The 21,791-nt window shown below is 34.5% G+C and overlaps 1 protein-coding gene across 1 annotated transcript; it reads right to left on the bottom strand.

Moving 5' to 3' along the window:
• Positions 1 to 11,988: 11,988 nt before the first annotated feature.
• On the bottom strand, positions 11,989 to 16,452 carry LOC131004379 (probable pectinesterase 68). The gene is made up of 5 exons (XM_057931058.1): positions 15,912 to 16,452; positions 15,297 to 15,486; positions 14,271 to 14,477; positions 12,629 to 12,867; positions 11,989 to 12,311 (listed from the first exon to the last, which is right to left on the bottom strand). The coding sequence occupies exons 1-5, from the start codon at positions 16,241 to 16,243 to the stop codon at positions 12,155 to 12,157; spliced, it is 1,125 nt and encodes a 374-aa protein (XP_057787041.1). The 5' UTR covers positions 16,244 to 16,452; the 3' UTR covers positions 11,989 to 12,154.
• Positions 16,453 to 21,791: the final 5,339 nt, after the last annotated feature.

The raw sequence follows: 21,791 nt of genomic DNA, 5'->3' as shown, positions 1-21,791 counted from the left end.
TATGAGAACTATCTTGTCGATTAATAATGCACTAATTAAATACATCATTTGTTATGAATTTTTAATTGCTCCATTTATGTAGAGCAGCAATGCAGCATATGGTGTATTCTAGCTCAAATTTGAGATGTTTGTGCCGAAATTAAGATATAAGAGCCCAAGTTTATTAATTTAAATTTGAGTTAATTTTTTTAATTTAAATTATTTTTTATTAATTTTGTAAAAAAAATAATATTAAAAAAATTATGGCCCGGTTTAGCCCGATGGCCCGAGAGAGGCTGGGCTGGGCCTAGAATTTTGTAGCCCGATCTAATTTCGGGCCGGCCCGACCCGGCCCGAAAAATCGAAAGCCCAGTGGGTTCGGGTCGGGTTGGCCCGACCCGTACCATTTGACATCTCTAATCTAAATACTAAAATGAACCCAAAAAATTACTCATTATTCTAATTAAGATTTTACATTTTAGGATGTGAATGGTTTGAGTAATTCACACCAGCATAAAAATTTGTTGTTACAATCACGTAGTAATTGGTGGTGTGGGTGGTAGAGTTAGGATACAAATTTATAACCTATATATAAAAAAAGGTTACTTTTAATTTGAGATCAATTTTAATTAATCTTAAATTAATTTTAATGATAAACTGTTATTACAAAATAATTTTGATGTCAATCTTCTTAGAAGTTAGTTAAATATAAAATAAATAGCTTTTTTTTCTTTTTTTTCTTCTTATTTAATTTTTCATTTTATTTCTGTTATAAAATTGTGAAATTTGACTAATTATTAAAAATCACATAACGAACTTTAATTTAACATATTTTATCTAAATATTGAATTTGAAATAAAAAAATTATTTTAATTTAAAGATTAAAACTTAAAAACATTTATGTCATATCTCCTCTTTTTTAAATAGGTCGATTTTTTATTTTCCTTTTTATTTTACTTTTAGCCTATTTTTTTAAAAAAATAATTGTTCTTGAAAACATTAGTTTTTATTATCATTAATTCTTTTTTATTCTATATTTAGCTCATATATATATATATATATATATATATATATGAAAAAGTTTAAATAAAAATTACTATATAAAATGAGAACGGAAAACTAGCTAGCTTTTCGATCGTCAAGATCTATGGTGTATGCATTATATTATTGGGTGAATACATCCCATGGTTATAATTATGGAGGGATCATAAATTTTATTTTTTAAAAGTGTATTAATTTTAACAATGGATGCATTAATTTAACGAGGCGTGCGCCGCAGCAGCAGCCCGGCACGGGCAGCTCAGCGGCAGCAGCCTCGGCGTGGCATCCGGCGCACAGCAGCAGCAGCCTTGGCGTCCAGCAACAGCACGGCAGCAACAGCAGCAGCAACGGCAGTCCCCGACGCAGGCAGCAGCAGCCTGACGCGGTAGCCCTCGGCTCCAGCAGTGTCGGCACAGCCAGCAACAGCCTCGGCGCGGCAGCAGCACGTCGGCAGCGGGCGAACGGCCGTGCAATGCAGCGCTGGGCGCGCAGCACACATCGCGCAAGCACGCGCGCGCACGCCGCCCCAGCACGCACAGCCCTCACGCCCCCGCCCGACTCCAGCAGCCACGCCTCCTTGGCAGAACCCAGCACCGAGAGCAGCAGCAGCTGCACGGCGCCTGCCCGGGCGCACAGCGCACGGTGCGCAAGCACACACGCACGCGCAGCCCTCATCGGCGCACGCAGTAGCGGCCTCGTCTGCCCCCGGTCCGCCAGCAACCATCCAGCCCGGGAGTTTATGCGCGCGCCGTGGCGCACGGGGCTCGCGCAGTGCGCAGCCCTCCGTGCCCTCGGCGCCCGCCACCTCCCGGCTCGCCAACCTCCGTTCATTCGATGTTGATTCGTCGTCATCTTCGTCTCGATTTTCAATTTTACAGATTCCAAAGGAAAAACAAATACAAAAAGAAATCCTAATCTAACCACGGATTTTCTCGTGGTGAAAAACGATTACAACGTCAAAACGACGTATTCCACGAATCAACAGACCACGAAGAACAACGGCATTAAAAACAACGCACATTATTAATCGTACATAAATTAATAATAGAGCCAAGAAATTAATCCTGGGCTCTGATACCAATTGAAGGAATATTAAACTGAATTAATGCTCCGTTTGCCCGATGATCGTTTCTTGGATTATTATTAATTTATCATACAACGATTAATCCTAACATGCTCCTATGAATTTAACAACTGCACGTTGGAGTTAGAAAATACCTGAAGAATTCCCAAGAATTCGTCAATCTGTCGCTGAACAGGTCAGTCAGCTTCAAGCCTTCGTTTGAAGCCTCAAACGTCCTCAAATCGCATTTCGCCCAGAAATACGACTTCTTCGTCTTCGAGAGAGCTTTCCGTGGCCGCCTGATTCGTCTGAATCGGAGTTCTGTGGAGGAAGTTATGGTCGTTTTACGGAGACTGCCAGAACTTGGTTTCCTGCGAAAATCTGACTCCAGCTCTGATCTTCTCGACTGTATCCCGCTCAATTCCCAACGTTGGATGGACAACGAGCTATGGAAATTCCCAAGACATAAATCACCTCACGTTTTCCTGCGCCTCTCTCTGCTCTCAAAACCCTAATTTTATCAGTTTGTTTTCCTGAGAGCTGACAGCTGTATTTAATAATACAGAAAACTGAGAGGGGGCGCCAGTTTCTAGGTGAGGACCGAAAATCTGCCCTACTTGGGCTAGGAGACATTGGGCCAGCCCAGGGACCAGATACAAGGAATAAAGATGGGCCTCAAATAAATTAATTTATCTATGGTCAGCCCAGACCATAATTAATTTATAAATATCAGTTCATTCCACTAGAGAACCGATACTGACTTACCCCTTTATTGCCGGTGATGAGTCGGGGCTTGTATTTAGACTTATTAAATCTCCGTATTTAAAATATCCGACATCCATTAATTAATTAGAGCTCTGACAGCTTAAATTAATTAATCTCTTAATAATTCCTTAAGCAGTACCACTCAAACTTTATTATTACGCCTGAACTTAATCAACCTGCAGGGTTTAGCGTAATAAACCTTATTGAGCTCCTTAAGGGGATGTCATTATCCTATACCGGATACGGGTACTAATACAGATAATCAAATATCATATATTAACCGCTATCACCCAAGATACAGAGTACTCGAGTTAGTATATAATTTTCACCCATAGTAAGTCAAAGTGATATACGAATTAATATATATATCTGAATACTTATTAGTATTAAGATTTATAAGTCACCGAGATCTTGATTCTTCACTTAAGTCAGATAGAAGAATACATCTCAAACTGTGGTCCTATCAATACGTAATGACGTACCAGTATAGACAAGTAGCCAAGACAAACTACTTCCATCTATACTGCAGCCTAAACCAATAACTTGTCCTAGAGTTATTTCGGCTGTGATCATATTATATCTCTTAAGGTTATTCCAATTATATGGTCTTCTGTGATCTACAACACACCATATAATCTACTTATATAGAGATAAAGAACATACATATGCAATCATGAACACAATCAGATAGGAGATCAGATAGTGAACTTAGGAAACATTGTATACAAGCATAAAACGTTCTTGCTTTCAGTATACAAATCCAACAATCTCCCACTTATACTAAAGCAAACTTTTAGTATACAATGCGTCTATTTACCAATCACCTAACACTTCTCCCACTTATACTTAAAGTTTCCTAAGTGGGTGGCATCAATCTGGCATCAATCGCATTCCCATCTTTCAATGACCATTTGCGATAAGCCTTTTGTGAAAAGATCAGTAGGTTTCTCCAATATGTGAGAATTTATTCTTTGAGCACATAACCTCGATTTACGAATAATCGTATAACTTGGTACTTACTCTCCATGTGTTTGACCCCTTGTGGTTTTAGGATTCCTTAGAGTTTGCAACTGCACTTGAGGTACCACGAAGGTGATGCTCTCACGCAAACTAGGAATCACTCTTAGACCCTGGAGGTAGTGGTCAAACCAAAAGGTTTTACCTCCCAATGAAAACACATAGCTCGAGGTAATTATTCTTTGTTCCGGTCAGCCTGGAAATCCGAAACCGTATAATCCAAAAAGGAAACTAAACTGTCTAACTGGTAAACTACCCTTATTCTCTAGTCAAGGACTTGAGAATATAATTTACCACAGTTCAGTGTCTTAACTAGGACTATACTGATATCTTACAACCATGCTAATTGCATAGCAAATATAAGATCTCGTACATAGTAATCCATACATGAAGCTATCTACTGCGGAAACGTAGAATACTGTCTTCATTTCCTCAACCTCAACAGGCATCTTAAGACATAGTCTTTAGATAAAGGAACGCCATATCTAAAAGGTAGCAATCCTTTCTTGGCGGTATTCATACTAAAACGAGCATTCACAGTATCAATGTAAGACACTCGAGATAAGCCCAACATCCTTTTCTAGTGATCCCTTATAACCTTGATCACAGAGACGTATACTGTACCTCCTTAGTCTTTCATCTGAGACTGTTCGGATAACCATTACTTTATGTCTTGACAATAGCTCCATATTGTCGCCAATTAGGAGGATATTATCTACATAAAATGCAAGATAAACCACATCACCGATGACACGAGAGCGATTGACACGAGATGTTTCTCTCCCTCCCTCACGTAACCTCGATGGTTTAAGTGAGCTGCTATGGGTAAAATGATCCGAATGTTCTGAGCATGGCACTGGCGAAAATATCATCATAACCTATACCCTTACACTGGGCATAACCTTTCGCCACCAGTCTAGCTTTGAAAGCTACGACCTTGCTCATTCGGGCCTGTCATTATCTTGTATACTCACTTACAACCTAAGGCTTTACTGCCTCCTGGTAGCAAGATTTTCTAGTATACACCCATATTCTTAATGGATTGCTCCATTGAGGCGTGCCAAGAATCTACATTCTCGTCTTCCACTAATTCCAAGTAGATATCTGGGTCGATTCTCTTATATTCACTACCAGGGACTGAATCTAAAGATCTTCCCAAGAACATAAATCGATCGGGTTGTCCCACAACCCTCCCACTACAATGAATCCTTGGTGGCACATGTGTGTCAACAGTGCGTGCAGTGTCTTGTGGTACAAAACTCTTGCACACTTGGCTTGGGTGATGGAATCGCCTGTCTAATGTCTTCAATTTCTTGAAGTACACTATCTGACTTGGATTAGTGATTACTCCCATAGTCCACTTCTAAGAATCGTATGTCATTGCTAATAACCACCTTCTGATTCTTTAGGACTAATTGCAAAGATACATAACTCATCATCGAACATATTTTTCCAAGAGTGACCTATTTCTTCTCTCCACCACACCATTTTATGTAGGGATTACACGGTGTAGTAAACTGGGTTGGAATCCCAAACACTGACAATGAATCAGAAAAGATCATTTCTAACACATTATTGGCCCTTTATCCCCTTTGCCATGAATGACATGGTCTCCATCTTTTCCTCTATACAGGATTCGCAAGTTCGAAATAGTACAACCTGGATTGAATCCAATGTACTTATTTAGACACGAGCCTTTGGATCCTGTTAAGATAGATGTGACCTATTTCTAGGGTATCAATATATGTGTAAGATCCTCATGAGAGATTAGCCTTAACTTTTCTCTTTCTTTTGTTCGATGATGTAAATGCAATATAAAGGTATTTTGTAGACAAGTTATAGTATGAAGAGAGATGTTCAAAATACCAGAATAAACAACTTTGTCATTTCTTATGATAGAAACACCACTATCAAAAATGACATAAGATCCATCTATTCAAAATTTTGGAACATGATAAGGAACTCTCAAAAACTAAACTATGTCTTTAGAACTTAAAGACAATGCTTCAATTGCAACAACTGCGACTCTAGTCACGTTGCCTATGAAGACAATCATCTCATCACTTCTCAGCTTCCTTGTCAGCTTAAAAGGCCATGCAAGGTGTAACAATCATTATCAGTTTCTCTCGTTATCCACTACTCACAACTGAGTAGAAAATGAGCTGATATGTCTCAGTTACTATAGCAAGTGAAGTACCTTAACCCTTTGCCTTACGTATTGAATGAAAAAATATTCAATACTCAATCTTATCACACCACTACTCCCACTATTTCCCTTGTCTTTCTTGCCCCTTGGACCCTTCTTCTTCCCGTCATTCGACGAAGAAGATGGCTCTCATTTGGCAATAACAAGTGCTTGTACATCTCTTTCCTACAACTTCCTTAGCCGTAACTAGAGCATTCAACAACTCAAAAAGAGTATTATCTTTCTTGCTCATAACAGCATTGAGGCGGAAGTTCTTAATTAAAAGACTTGGGAAGAAAGTTCAGGATAATATCGACTTTTGCCTCACCGTCGATACTCCCACTGAGCAAGTCAAGTCCGTCAAAAAATTTGCATGACATGCTCGTGCACTGAGTTGTGCTCACTCATAAAAATAACAAGATTACTCTCATCAAATTTAAATGAGCAGCTCAGTCCAACTCTCCGAACACTTTCTTGAGATTCAGCATGATGCTAATAGCATCGTCCATGCCCTGATGTTGGAGCTACAAGGTTTGTGACATTATACTCATAATATAGCATATAGCCACATTATTCGCCTTATGTCACCTTTTATGTAATTCATTTTTCTCATCAGTTGACTCATTATTCGGACCAATAGAACGTGGAGTAGTAAGCAACACAAAAATTATGTTAGTTTGTGATAAAGATAAAAATCCAAAACTGCGTTTCCATTTTATATATGTGGACCGGTTAAAAGACTTTGTGCAAGAATAAAGAAACAGGAGACATAGACATATCTGAAAGTAACGAACATAAAGCACATAATTCGTAACAATAATATTGTAACCTTTTGATAAAACAATATTAATGAAACCTCCAACGGCTCAAAGAATCCCATGTGCAAGCCACGTTGGGTGGACGTTTACACACGAACTCCTTAACCAGACTATTTACCTAGTCATTTAATTTCCATCCATGTCAACTTAACCTTTTGACAATAGGAAATTAATAGTTGGCACCTTAACTAGACCATATCATCATCAAGAAGGGACTCCTTTGGGAGTTGTACATTGTACTTGATATGATATCTAAGCAATGACCGCATTTTAACCTTGAAAATTAAATTCTCGAAATTAGCATACTCACTCGGACCATGCCGCTTTCAATTTAATTTTCTTGGTTATCTTATTTAATTCCATTCTCCAAAGTACTTGTGAAAATTACACAAGTAAGCCACGTTGGGTGGACGTTTACTGCATAACTCCCACTACTTTAATGGATTTAAATATTTTTATAGAAACCTCTTCTGACAAACTTATGAGAAACAAATATGAAGTAAGCCACGTTGGGTGGACGTTTACTCACATTGCTAATCACTTTGTCTAGAGACCGCATGTGGAGGTCTACATAATTTTAAGAATAAAAATTAATAAGAAATAACCACAATTTAACTTTGAAATTAAATTCTTGAATTTGACATACTCACTCGGACCATGTCGCATTCAATTTAATTTATTAGTTATCTTATTTAATTCCATCCTCTAAAGCACTCGTGAAAAATTATACGAGTAAGCCACGTTGTGTGGACGTTTACTGCATAACTCTCACTACTTTAATGGATTTAAATATTTTTCTAGAAACCTCATCTGACAAACTTATGAAAGAACAAACATGAAGTAAGCCACGCTGTATGGACGTTTACTCACATCGTCAATCACTTTGTCTAGAGGCCGCTTGTGGCAATCTAAACAATTTTTAATCATCTATAAAATTATTAATACAACTTAGTCTTTTTCTTTCAAAAGGTTTGAACATGCTCAACACATAATCCTAAACATGCTCATCTAGAACGCAACATGTAAAACATGCTCGCAGAATTCTAAAAACATGCTTAAGAAAACGATAAACCTAGCATGCTTGTCTAAACGCAGTTAATAAACACATATTAACAAGCAAAGACAAAAACAGCATGCAACGAGCAAAAAGGATTAACACCACGACATGCAAAGAACAGAATAAAAGAATAAAGTTCTTCGTGACCCATTCGTGGAATCCCAAATCTAATCTATTACATTTAAAACAGAAAAGAAAAGGCTCAAAAACGTAAAACTCGGCCCGAACAGCTTCGTCAGGCCCGTCTTTGAAATTAAGGTTTGGGCCCCCTAGGGTTTGTAACACGCAGCTAGGGTTTGGAAACCCTAGCTGCCGCCGCCACCTTCCTAGACACCCGCTGCACAGCGCCGCCGCCGCAGCTCCCGGCGTGCGCCGCAGCAGCAGCCCGGCACGGGCAGCTCAGCGGCAGCAGCCTCGGCGTGGCATCCGGCGCACAGCAGCAGCAGCCTTGGCGTCCAGCAACAGCACGGCAGCAACAGCAGCAGCAGCGGCAGTCCCCGACGCAGGCAGCAGCAGCCTGACGCGGTAGCCCTCGGCTCCAGCAGTGTCGGCACAGCCAGCAACAGCCTCGGCGCGGCAGCAGCACGTCGGCAGCGGGCGAACGGCCGTGCAGTGCAGCGCTGGGCGCGCAGCACACATCGCGCAAGCACGCGCGCGCACGCCGCCCCAGCACGCACAGCCCTCACGCCCCCGCCCGACTCCAGCAGCCACGCCTCCTCGGCAGAACCCAGCACAGAGAGCAGCAGCAGCTGCACGGCGCCTGCCCGGGCGCACAGCGCACGGTGCGCAAGCACACACGCACGCGCAACCCTCATCGGCGCACGCAGTAGCGGCCTCGTCTGCCCCCGGTCCGCCAGCAGCCATCCAGCCCGGGAGTTTATGCGCGCGCCGTGGCGCACGGGGCTCGCGCAGTGCGCAGCCCTCCGTGCCCTCGGCGCCCGCCACCTCCCGGCTCGCCAACCTCCGTTCATTCGATGTTGATTCGTCGTCATCTTCGTCTCGATTTTCAATTTTACAGATTCCAAAGGAAAAACAAATACAAAAAGAAATCCTAATCTAACCACGGATTTTCTCGTGGTGAAAAACGATTACAACGTCAAAACGACGTATTCCACGAATCAACAGACCACGAAGAACAACGGCATTAAAAACAACGCACATTATTAATCGTACATAAATTAATAATAGAGCCAAGAAATTAATCCTGGGCTCTGATACCAATTGAAGGAATATTAAACTGAATTAATGCTCCGTTTGCCCGATGATCGTTTCTTGGATTATTATTAATTTATCATACAACGATTAATCCTAACATGCTCCTATGAATTTAACAACGCACGTTGGAGTTAGAAAATACCTGAAGAATTCCCAAGAATTCGTCAATCTATCGCTGAACAGGTCAGTCAGCTTCAAGCCTTCGTTTGAAGCCTCAAACGTCCTCAAATCGTATTTCGCCCAGAAATACGACTTCTTCGTCTTCGAGAGAGCTTTCCGTGGCCGCCTTATTCGTCTGAATCGGAGTTCTGTGGAGGAAGTTATGGCCGTTTTACGGAGACTGCCAGAACTTAGTTTTCTGCGAAAATCTGACTCCAGCTCTGATCTTCTCGACTGTATCCCGCTCAATTCCCAACGTTGGATGGACAACGAGCTATGGAAATTCCCAAGACAGAAATCACCTCACGTTTTCCTGCGCCTCTCTCTGCTCTCAAAACCCTAATTTTATCAGTCTGTTTTCCTGAGAGCTGACAGCTGTATTTAATAATACAGAAAACTGAGAGGGGGCGCCAGTTTCTAGGTGAGGACCGAAAATCTGCCCTACTTGGGCTAGGAGACATTGGGCCAGCCCAGGGACCAGATACAAGGAATAAAGATGGGCCTCAAATAAATTAATTTATCTATGGTCAGCCCAGACCATAATTAATTTATAAATATCAGTTCATTCCACTAGAGAACCGATACTGACTTACCCCTTTATTGCCGGTGATGAGTCGGGGCTTGTATTTAGACTTATTAAATCTCCGTATTTAAAATATCCGACATCCATTAATTAATTAGAGCTCTGACAGCTTAAATTAATTAATCTCTTAATAATTCCTTAAGCAGTACCACTCAAACTTTATTATTACGCCTGAACTTAATCAACCTGCAGGGTTTAGCGTAATAAACCTTATTGAGCTCCTTAAGGGGATGTCATTATCCTATACCGGATACGGGTACTAATACAGATAATCAAATAAGTATCATATATTAACCGCTATCACCCAAGATACAGAGTACTCGAGTTAGTATATAACTTTCACCCATAGTAAGTCAAAGTGATATACGAATTAATATATATATCTGAATACTTATTAGTATTAAGATTTATAAGTCACCGAGATCTTGATTCTTCACTTAAGTCAGATAGAAGAATACATCTCAAACTGTGGTCCTATCAATACGTAATGACGTACCAGTATAGACAAGTAGCCAAGACAAACTACTTCCATCTATACTGCAGCCTAAACCAATAACTTGTCCTAGAGTTATTTCGGCTGTGATCATATTATATCTCTTAAGGTTATTCCAATTATATGGTCTTCTGTGATCTACAACACACCATATAATCTACTTATATAGAGATAAAGAACATACATATGCAATCATGAACACAATCAGATAGGAGATCAGATAGTGAACTTAGGAAACATTGTATACAAGCATAAAACGTTCTTGCTTTCAGTATACAAATCCAACAGAACATACGTTGAAGCTCTGCCAAACTCAAGACTCAGCTTATACTTAGCCAAAATACTTGAATCGAAGAAGAGAATTCCCATTGCCAAATATCAGACACCTCATATACATACATTCTCTTAGAATCTCTAGGCACATATTCTTTATCTTTAGCCTGGATTTTGATTATTTTAGAGCCTGTTCTCGGTAATCAATAGTTGGAGAGTTCAACCCTTTTCTACCAAAGTTAGAAGAGTGATTGAGATAAAGAGAGTTCGAGACGTCGTTCTGAACTCAGAAAATCTTAACCACCGCTAGCTAGATGCGTGTTGTCTAGCAACTGCGAGTTAAGAAAGAGCGAGAAGTCCAACCCAGTGTGTTGGCTCTGAAACTTGAAGTTTCAGAAGCAAGGTTTGCTATGCACTCGTAAGCACAAGCCCAGTGATTTGTCAGTGTGATCGGCTGACCGTGGACATAGGAAATTATTTTCCGAAAGACGTAAAACTATTTATGTTCTTATTGCTTTCAGTATTTAATTTTCACGGATTTGTGTACAAACTATTATTCATATTGAACCTGATAAAGTGAAAAGAGAAACCCTAAGAACTGACAAAGTGATTCACATAAAGGCTATTTCGTAAAATTGTTTATGCTCCAAGTGTTATCAGTCTAAGTAACAAATCTTCGGATAGTTAATAAGATTTCTAACACTTCTATGATTGTTTAAAACAAATTAGACTGAAACCCTAAGTGAACTATCAGTGAGTCGACACGTTCCTCGCACTGAAGTTAAAAATACTGAACCAATATCAGTATCAGTCTACGCATATTCTTAACTGATCTTATTTTACACTGAACACTTCAGTCTACTCACTTCAGTATCAGTTTCGATACTAACTTCATTTTTCAAAAGAAGTTTTAAAAATAGCCTACTGGTGTATTCCCCCCACACACCAGTTTAGTAACCCTACGAGACCCAACAATTAGTAATAGTTATATAATATTTTTCCCTCTTCTCCTACCAAATTTTTCCTCATTTTTTTTCTAAACATTATCAAATTTGATTCATGAAAAAAATATTCCATATGCTTCTTAAATTTAATATGGTATAAAAATGATCAAAAATAAATTTAAAACAAATAAGTTGTGGAAAATTTAAAATCTAAGATGTTTTATTTTCTCTCTTTATTAAAATTTTACAACTTTTTATTTATATTTGTGCATGAAAATTTTTATTTATTTAATCTGACGTATAATGCTCTATATAACTAATTAAACAAGGTAGCTTCATAAACAAAAAGTTCCTGGACATAATATCACGTGCTCAATGTTATTGGGCCTTCAAAACTTTCAATAAAAAGTAAATTCAATATATTAATGCCTAAAAAGAATGATATTACACCTATAGGAGTTTATTCGGATTTAATAAATAAATGATACAATTGAAGTGAATAAAGAATAAATATACAAGTAAATGTGGGGCAAAAAATTAAAGAATGAATTATTAAAAAATATCAAGCATCTGACGGTGCAATCCAGTGCCTTCCATTGACAAAACTCTTGGCAAGAAATGGATGGGCCGTATCGTAGTCCAATTCTCGGGCCCAAGATACCCCACGCACTGCTGCTGCTCCCGGCCCAAAACACTTGTACACTCCAAAAAACACAGTCCTATAATTTTTTTCCATACCCAAAAGAAACATATAAGTACTTTTGCATAAATAAGATTATAGTCACTATATCATAGATACTACAACAAACAATGGGCATTTATTTTCATGATTAATAAAATGTCATAATTTAGTATTTTTATCTTTAAGAGCATGATTTCTCTAATCTCATATTTTTTAATGAGATATAAATCAAGCAGAACTAACTTAAATGATAAAAATAATCAAAGGCATTGAGATATTCCAAAGTTTCAATCCATCAAAATAAACAAGAGATTAGTCTTACTATTTTTGTGATAATATAAATTGGTGACTTACTTGTTCTTGTTGCTGACGTGATCCCAATCGTCCCATCCCCCGCGAGCAACCACGTCGTCGAAGTAGGTGTAGGAGAAGACGATCCGGGAGTATTGGCCCATTGCACGGCCCACGTAGAGCGGGCCGGTTCCGGTGACCCGACAATTTAGAAATGCAAACCCGGTTTTCTCATCGGGCGAGTTTCTGTCTTGGGCCGCTATCGACCCGAATCTCGTTGCTATTGAGTGCAGCTCACAATCCTGCTTACACCAATTAAATAACATAAGTAATTCAAATTATTTAATCGTATCTCACAAGACACGCACACTATGTTAATCTACGTAGATTTAGTTTTACTAAATGCACAAATTTTTAGTTAACAGAAGGAAGACAGCCAATTATTGCTATTATGAAAAATATATTTTCCACCTACATTAATCATGCCATAGGCTCGTAGTAAAGCATAAAATGATCAATCATAAAAATGAGTAGATTAATAATGTACTCTTTTGATGATTTATGTTCTTGTGATATTAATTTTCACAAGAAAACCTGTGATCATTAGTTCGAAAGGAGATAACTGTACTGGCATGGAATGTTTGCACAAGAAAATAGTTTGAATTGAAAATTGAACACAATAGACGCTGTCGAAAATTTGAATTTAGAATGACATTGAATATTCTTGTTTTTTGTGCTCCTTCCTATAGAGATAAGTTTTTAATATATTGGAGATGTAATTTATTATATATAGGTGGAAGAAAATCTTAAAAATATTACACAGTATACAAAACTTATTTTGAAGAAATATTCCCTTCGTCCCACGAAGCATGACACAGCTTCCTTCCTATAGAGATAAGTTTTCACTTTTTCACCTACCACACTTAACACACAAAATATCAATTTCTTAATTTCAGTGTCGAAAAGAACTGTGTTATGCTTCATGGAACGGAGGGAGTACAAAGTTAAGTGACTAATGGCAGCCTACTCGGAAAAAACTAATAGTAGTGCCATCATCTAAAAATATAGTGTTCCCGGCCAAATTTAAGATAACTTAAAGAATTTGGAGTTTGAAATTAATATTATCCATAAGATGGCAATGAAGGCCATAATATATATTTCCTCATGAAAATAAAATAAAAATAAAAAGCCCATACTATATGAGTGGGGTGCAGTGCACGATTGAGCTCAATAATTTATTTAAAACCTCAAAAAAGTAAAACCCCTTTTGAATTTCTTAGAAAGATGCCAAAGACAAAAAAGGACCAGACAAGAGACAATACACACACAGCTTTTTACCGTCAAAACTTTTTTCAATAAGTTCAGGGGAAAAAAAACTGTTTTTCTCACCTAATTTTCTTGTAATTTACAAAATATTTTGAAAATTGGAGAATTTGGGAATCTCCCAATTGGAATATATGTAGATAGGACAATCATTAATTGAAATCCAAAATTAATACTCAAAAAGATAAGTATGAAGACGAGATACTATAGTGCTTCAAAATTGATAGAGCAGGATAACAATATTGTAATTAATTTGTGCCACTTGCATGATTATTATCTCAAGTTTAATCATATTGATCACATCCTAATTAAGTTAATCAGTAGTAATTTCCGAAATAATATACTAAGAAATATAGAAGATTAGTTTGGAGAAAGAACTTACTTTGTACATGGACCTGCCATTGCCAAAAATGAAGTCTATGGAACCCTCAATGTAGCATTCTTTGAAATAATGGCGGCCGGCGTCGTCGCAAAGAGTATCCTGCGCTCCATAGAAACCACAGCCGGAGAAGAAGGCCTTGTCGCCGGAAATTCTGAACGCCACCGCCTGCCATCCCTGCATCCCCGGCATTGGTGCCGGTGCAGTGTTCTACAACATATATAACTCTATTATTACCATTTTATAAAACTATAATAACAACATGCAATAAATAGACAGCACATATATAAATCTAGATCTACAGACTTAATTGGGGCAATGCTTTCGAATTCAGCAAAAAAAAATTAGGGTTTCTGGATTAATGATTCCGATTTCCAACAATATATATACTCCATATACTTCCTCTGACAAAAAAATAATACTCCAGTGGCATTTTTTCTTCTTTTTCTCCAATAATTATTGTTCGTCTACCAATATATGTGGTAACTTTTTATCAACAGAATATTTTTTTATGATATTTAACAAGTTTTTTCTTTTCTTTTTTGAAACTGGATAGTATTTAACAAGTTCTTCAGTTGAAATGAGAGTAGCCACGATAGGGACGTATCAATCGCTCACAGTTTCATTGGACCAGTGCTCTGACATATTATTATTATAATTATTATTTTTTAATTATTATTAACTGTATTTAATAATAATAATAATTATCATAATAATAATAATAATTATTATTATTAAAACTGACAAAATCTCAGTTTCTGAACGGCTATATTATATATATATAGTAAAAAGTTAGGCATGCTAGGACAATTTGAAGTATCTGAATACAAACAAAGAAAACAATGTGAAAAATAACGACAAAAATATGGTGAGGAAAGGTGGTGTTATTGAAGAAATATAATTAATGTGATGCAAGTACAATTAGTATTATTTCCATGAATTAGGTAATTTATTGTGCATGCAAATACATGAGACGTATATTCGAAAACATAAACAAGTAATTAAATTAAATTATAAAATGATGGATACCTTGAAACTAATATTTCTGGCAGTAAAATAAGGCGCATAAACAGAGACAGAAGCAGTGTGATAAGTTCGCAGCTGCTGGCCGTCTGCTCCTTTGTCACTTGCCCTATCATGCCACTCTATGACCGTCGTCTCCCTCCCCGCTCCTTGAAACGTTATGTATGGCTTCGACGCCGGAACCACCACCTTTTCTCTGCATATCATTATCACATCATCATCATCATATTTCCCATGCATTCACATTTATAATTTCTGGGCCCCATATTTAACATCTTCTGTCTCATATTTCATCTAAGCCTCTATTTTTAGTGTTAAATGTTCATAATAATAATATTAATCAAACTTGTTCAAAAAAAACTGATAAACCCTAATCATAAAATAATCAATTCTAACTAGCAAAAAAAATTAAGATTTAAAAATAATTATATACCCTGAGCATACTCAACCCTAAATCGACAGAACAAAACTAAACAAAATTAAAAGATTTGATTTTGAAGGGTGGTATACAAGTGAATACTAAAAAGTAGAATATAAGATTTTTTTTTCATGGTTGAAAAAATATGTGCAGTGATGAGTGATTTGTTTTTAAAAATATAATGTGAATGAGTGATTAATTACATGTAACAGCCAGCGGCGATGAGGATGAGGACATTCATCATATTATTCTGAGGGACGGCGTCGACTGCCGCCTGAACCGTGGGGTAGTCTGCGAGGCCGTTGACGTCGACGGTGATGACGCGGTGGCCGGAGGGCCCCACCCATTTGTGGTGGTGCTTGCTGGAATTGGAAACCCCAGATTTATTGGTAGCTGAATTGATGCTGTAATGGGTCGATGCTGCTCTTGAATTTCCTGCATTTAAAGACAGACAAAAGATTATGAGAATACTAATATTTGCTATTAAACTACTGCAATTAAAAATGAGGGAGTAGAAGTTAAGAGAAGCAGCCATTTTTATTGAACTTCAATAAAATGGCATAGAATTTGCAGAGAAGAGAATGTTTTGGCAGAGAGTTTGAAGCAGGATAACAATTCTAAATTTCTTGTAAAAAAATTTAGAGAATCTGAGTGATGTCTGTAGAGAACAAATACTGTTGTTAGTATATATATATATATATATGTGTGTGTGTGTGTAGGCATGTGTTGGCAAATATGGTCACGGCAACGGTCATATTTCTGGTGATAGTTACATTTAATTATATTTTGGCCATAATATAATATAGGCATGCTTGATCTAGAGGTGAAAAAGGTCAAGCAAATTGATTCCAAAATGATTATCTACTAATTATTATATGAACAAATTATTTTTATTGTAATGTAAATGATAATAATAATGTCATAATGATGTGTCAGTAACTTGTATTTTTGCTGGAATGGAGTAAGTGAATGGGAAAGTTTATTTATTACAGCCAGTTTGAGATACATATATAGGAAGAATTGAAGTACAAAAAATATGTGTACCAACTTATTAATAATTATATTAATGTTATTATATCATCAAGAAGATATATATACAGTGAAGAGGATTAATTTTAATTGTTCTTTCAGGTATTATAAAGAGAGCTTTTATTAATTAGGAGCGATCGAATTTGTCAAAACTAGATAAGTGAGAAAAATAATTGGAATTTATTATAGTTATGATCAGAAGGAAAATAATTAAAACTACAAAGTCAGTCATAAGAATAACAAATGGTATATATACCAAAGGTTGAGACGTGGCAGAGAAATTCTAAATGTAAGTTTCAAACATATATAGAGATTGACTTGACAAATAATTTTCAGTTAGGTCTCCTTTGCTAGGCCGGCTTGATGAAATAAATTAAGTTTTATTAATGTTTTTTTATACTATTAGTTAATGTGCTTACCAAATATATATAAGGCTTCGAAATTATTTCTGCTTTAAATATCTCTACATGTATAATGTATTGGTGTATAATTCATTGCGTGGTTGATGTATTAAATTGATATAATTATCTTTTTTTGTTACATATTATATTATCACACCTTGGGAGTGTAATACCTAATCAAGGACAGGTGGATAATGGATAGGGGATCATTCCTTTATCACGGGCTTTAATTTCTAAAGCAAATATGATATTAAGTTACTCCAGGGACAGGTTAAAATAATAATCATTAAACAAAATAAGAACGAAGAATTATTTTCACCTATTGAATAATGAAGATCTACAATAATAATCACTAAATAAAATAAGACTAAAGAATTATTTTCAACTATTAGATAATGAAGATCTACGATAGATACGTCATCTTGCTAAATAAATGCAGCATTTGGATTCGAATCCTGAAGAAGCAATTTTTTTTTTTCGAATGAAGATCTACGATAGACACTGCACACAAAAATGCATTGCACTAGACAATCCGTTAGGTACCTTTCGCGGCTGCTCGCTGCCTTGATTATGCGTACAATGCATATAATTGGACACAAATATGCATAATTTGGCATACAAAAATGCATTGCATATTTTGTGATAACATTATACATATTTTTGTGTTCAATTATATATGCATAAAACAAAATCAGTTTTTTTTTTAATATTCGAATTCTTTTGTGTTCATGCAATGTATTCAAGTTAGGTGTCAATAACCGAGAATTAATTACTTTATGTAATAGATGTAATAAGAACTTGATGAATTGTGTTTAATTTGTATACTACTCTATCTGTGCTTCCCAGTATAATAGTCCTCTTCGATATTAAGAGAATACATGGATATCATATATAGATATATATCACACTGATCCACTTCCCCAAGTCAAAATAAAATAAAATAGAAAGATAAAGAATACATTAAATAGGGGTATACCGTATATTAAGGAAATAAAATTTATTGTGCAACATTTTAATAAACTTATAATTTTATGATGGACGGGAATAAAAGCAGTGGAATATTATTGAGATAGAGGGAGTGTTGTTATATATGAACCGTCCCAACATAAAATTGGACTTGTACATATGTACATGCAGTGTGAGAAGCATAGATTAATTTATTGATCGAACACATACTGAATAGTGCGATTTTTATTGTCACTTTTGAGTTTTTGAGAATTGTAACTACTAATGATTGAATAAAAGGGGAAGTAATCAATAATTTGAAATACGTATGAGGTTGATTAATTTGGTTCATACAATTAACTATAAAAAATACAAGCTTAATTAAGGATAATCATTTGGACATACCAAAATCATGACAATTTCTCAAACTCATTTCAAAAAATAAAACCAGCTACTCATATTAAGAATTACAAAAGCGACGATCGTCATAAAATAAAATCGTATCGTAGAATTAAAACGTCGAGTTAAAACGTGTGATAAAACATGAACGTGCAATATATAAAGACTATTTAAAGTGATTACATGAGTTTGGCTACTTTAAAAAAGTTAATATGCAATATATATTCTTATTTTTCTTAAAAAAGTTAATGTGAAATATATATTCTTATTTTTCTTGATTGTTGTGGGGCTTTGGATCTTTAAATTCTGAACCTAATAGACATCATGATTTTCTAATTTGGTCCAACTTTTAAACAGCTAGCTTAATTAAGGTCATACAATATTTTCAACACATGAAATAGTGTGACACTATTTTGTCTTAATTTTGTAAGGTTTTACCCAATAGTAAGAGATTTTACACACAAGGCACTTTGCCGAGTACTTTCCGTTTTCTGCTTAGGCTACGTTCTAGTTTTTTATAGAAATTCTTTTTGTGTCAATTCTTTCCAAGTTCTCTTCTTGTATTTGTAGCACTACTACAAGCCACGACAAACCAAAATGTATCTCTAGCTAGCACTAGCACTAGCACTTGCCTAAAAAAGGTTTCTACCACTATTTGAATGAAATATGAAAGATTTTAAGATTTTATGACATTGAATCAATTTTGGAATGTGTTAGTGTGCATGCGCAAGGAATATGTGTGGTGTGATTATGTAAATTGTAACTTTAAAAAAAGAAAAAGAGAATTATGGAATTAGATGTTATATTAATTTACAAATTTGGAGTGTTCATTTCATAACTACTAGTATGTGCCCGCTCGTGCGATGCACGACCATCATCGAAATTGAACGATAATTTAAATAAATAAATAAAAATGTTAAACATAATATATATATATATATATATATAAGTAAATATAAACATAAATGATCTCAATAAAAAATAAATTATTCACAATATAATCTCAATAAAAATATCAATCTGAAAACATTCGAATTTTCAATTATTGAAATAGCAATTAATTGATTTAATTGATAATGTGTATAAATTTATAAATAAATAAATTATGAAATATCAAAAGCAAGTATAGATGATAATGAGTATCATTATGGATCATATAATATTCTAAGATGTACAAAACTATTTATTTACATATAGTATAACTGTAGTTTAATATAGTTTTCGAATGCATATTTATGAGGTCATTTTGTTTATGCTCAAATTTTAAAATAAAGTTACAATGTATACATTTTTTTTTCAATTGGAAAGTGAAAAAAATAAAGGGTTTAACATGAGATATGTGTCGTTCATTTTCCAAAATAAAATGCATACAATTTCAGTAAATTTAAATAAATGTGCTACTAAAAATTTAAACTCTTCAATTTACTTTTATTTTTTATTTTTAAAGAAAATAGATAATGGTTCTCTAATTACTGATTTTCCAATGAGTAATTTTGAAGCTTAAAAATTCGATTTTTAAGATATACTATATATTAGTTATTTATCTACAAAATTATATTAATATAAAGTTGACCTTTAAAAAAATATTTTTAAGCTAAAGATTTCTAAAATGAACAAATATAAGTTTCATCATTGTAATTGCATTAAACTGATATAATAAAAATATAAATAGTAAAATATAAAAAATACTGATCTATAGTAAAAACATAAAAAATAAAATAAAAAAATATGGAAAAAGGAATGAAAGAACCGTGAATTTTAAAAAATGAGAAATGAGAGAGGAGATGATAGAGGAGAGAAGAGAGAGGAGAGAGAAAAAAATAATTTGGTGACTTTAAACTATAATAACTTATTGGTTTTAAATTTATTTTTTATAATTTTTACATCAAATTAAAGATATCGTCATTATCTTTAATTTAACATCCATATTGAATATTTTTTTATAAATTAAAGTTGATGAATTTAAAAGAAAATCAAATTGAATAAATATATTTGAATAGTGTTTTCTAAGTAATTAATATATTTTGTTGAATTAGTGTGAACGTGTGAAATGAGTTAGTGGTGTTAATAATTTTTTTTAACCTTTATATTAAAAGTATTATCAAAATTATTAAGCATACCGTGCAATGTACGGGAAATGATTTTATATTTTTATATTTATATAAAATTGATTCCTACTCAATTATTATATTTATAAATATAATAGCAAATTAATTATACTTGAATATATTTGAGCTAAATATTGAAAAATATACAAGAATAAAGAAAAATTCACAATAATAAAAATTGATATTATGAAAAGCCAAAAATGTAAGTAAAAAATTAGAAGTAAAAATAAAAAAGAAGTGAAAAATTATTCAAATAAAAGATAAGTGAGGAGAGAGATTTTTTTTAAAAAAATTTAATCTTTAAATAAATATAAATTTTATATTTTAAATTAAATATTTACATAAAATATATAAAATTAAAGCTCTTATCATGATATTTAATTTGATATGAATATTAAATATTTTATAAATAGTCAAATTTCACAACTTTAGAAAGAAAGAAAATAAATAAAAAATAAGAAGATAAAGAAAAGGGAAAAAAAGAAAAGAAAAAAAAATATAGTTTATAAATAAACCTTAAATTTTATTATAACTAAAAAATTACCACTCAATTTTAAAATCAATTTCAAATAAAAATTTTAACTTTTTAAAGTATAGATTAAAGAAAGTAAATTAAAAATCAATTTTTTGCTGCACAAATCTATTTGCTTTTTTTTTTTTTTTTTGAGACGCATGCTTTCTTAAATTCATATGCAGTTTCTCAATGCATTGCACGTAAAAAATGCAGTTTTTAGTGCATGCTCCATTTTTTTAGACGTGGGATTTGTAAGTTGTAATTTAATTTAAGTTAGTTTAATCCATTTTTTGTGTATATATAATATGACATTATTTTTTGAAGGAATCACAAAATCGCCATTCAAATCAATTTCAAATTGATTTGAAATCAATTTCAAATTGAAAACTGCTGTTTTAATATAGTATAGATGCGCACGATTTCATTATAATTCAATTATGCTTATTGATCAACGGTAGCAATTTCAAGATGAGATTTAGTATCTCATAATTTTGTGTATGCCATCGTGTCCCATTATTAATAATATTTTTTATAAAAATAAAATATACTGTTATAATATTATGAATTATATTTAATTTTTATTTCAAAAAAATTATATCAAATCTTAAAAAAATATATACATAACTTTGAATTTATTAACCTATTAATAAAAGTGAAATTAAATGACAAAAAATAAGTATATACTCC

Source organism: Salvia miltiorrhiza, unplaced genomic scaffold, assembly GCF_028751815.1.
Source record: "Salvia miltiorrhiza cultivar Shanhuang (shh) unplaced genomic scaffold, IMPLAD_Smil_shh original_scaffold_386, whole genome shotgun sequence".
In the NCBI taxonomy this organism is placed as follows: Eukaryota; Viridiplantae; Streptophyta; class Magnoliopsida; order Lamiales; family Lamiaceae; genus Salvia; species Salvia miltiorrhiza.
Note: the sequence above shows the minus strand (reverse complement) of the source record. Positions and strands in the feature narration are given on the sequence as shown.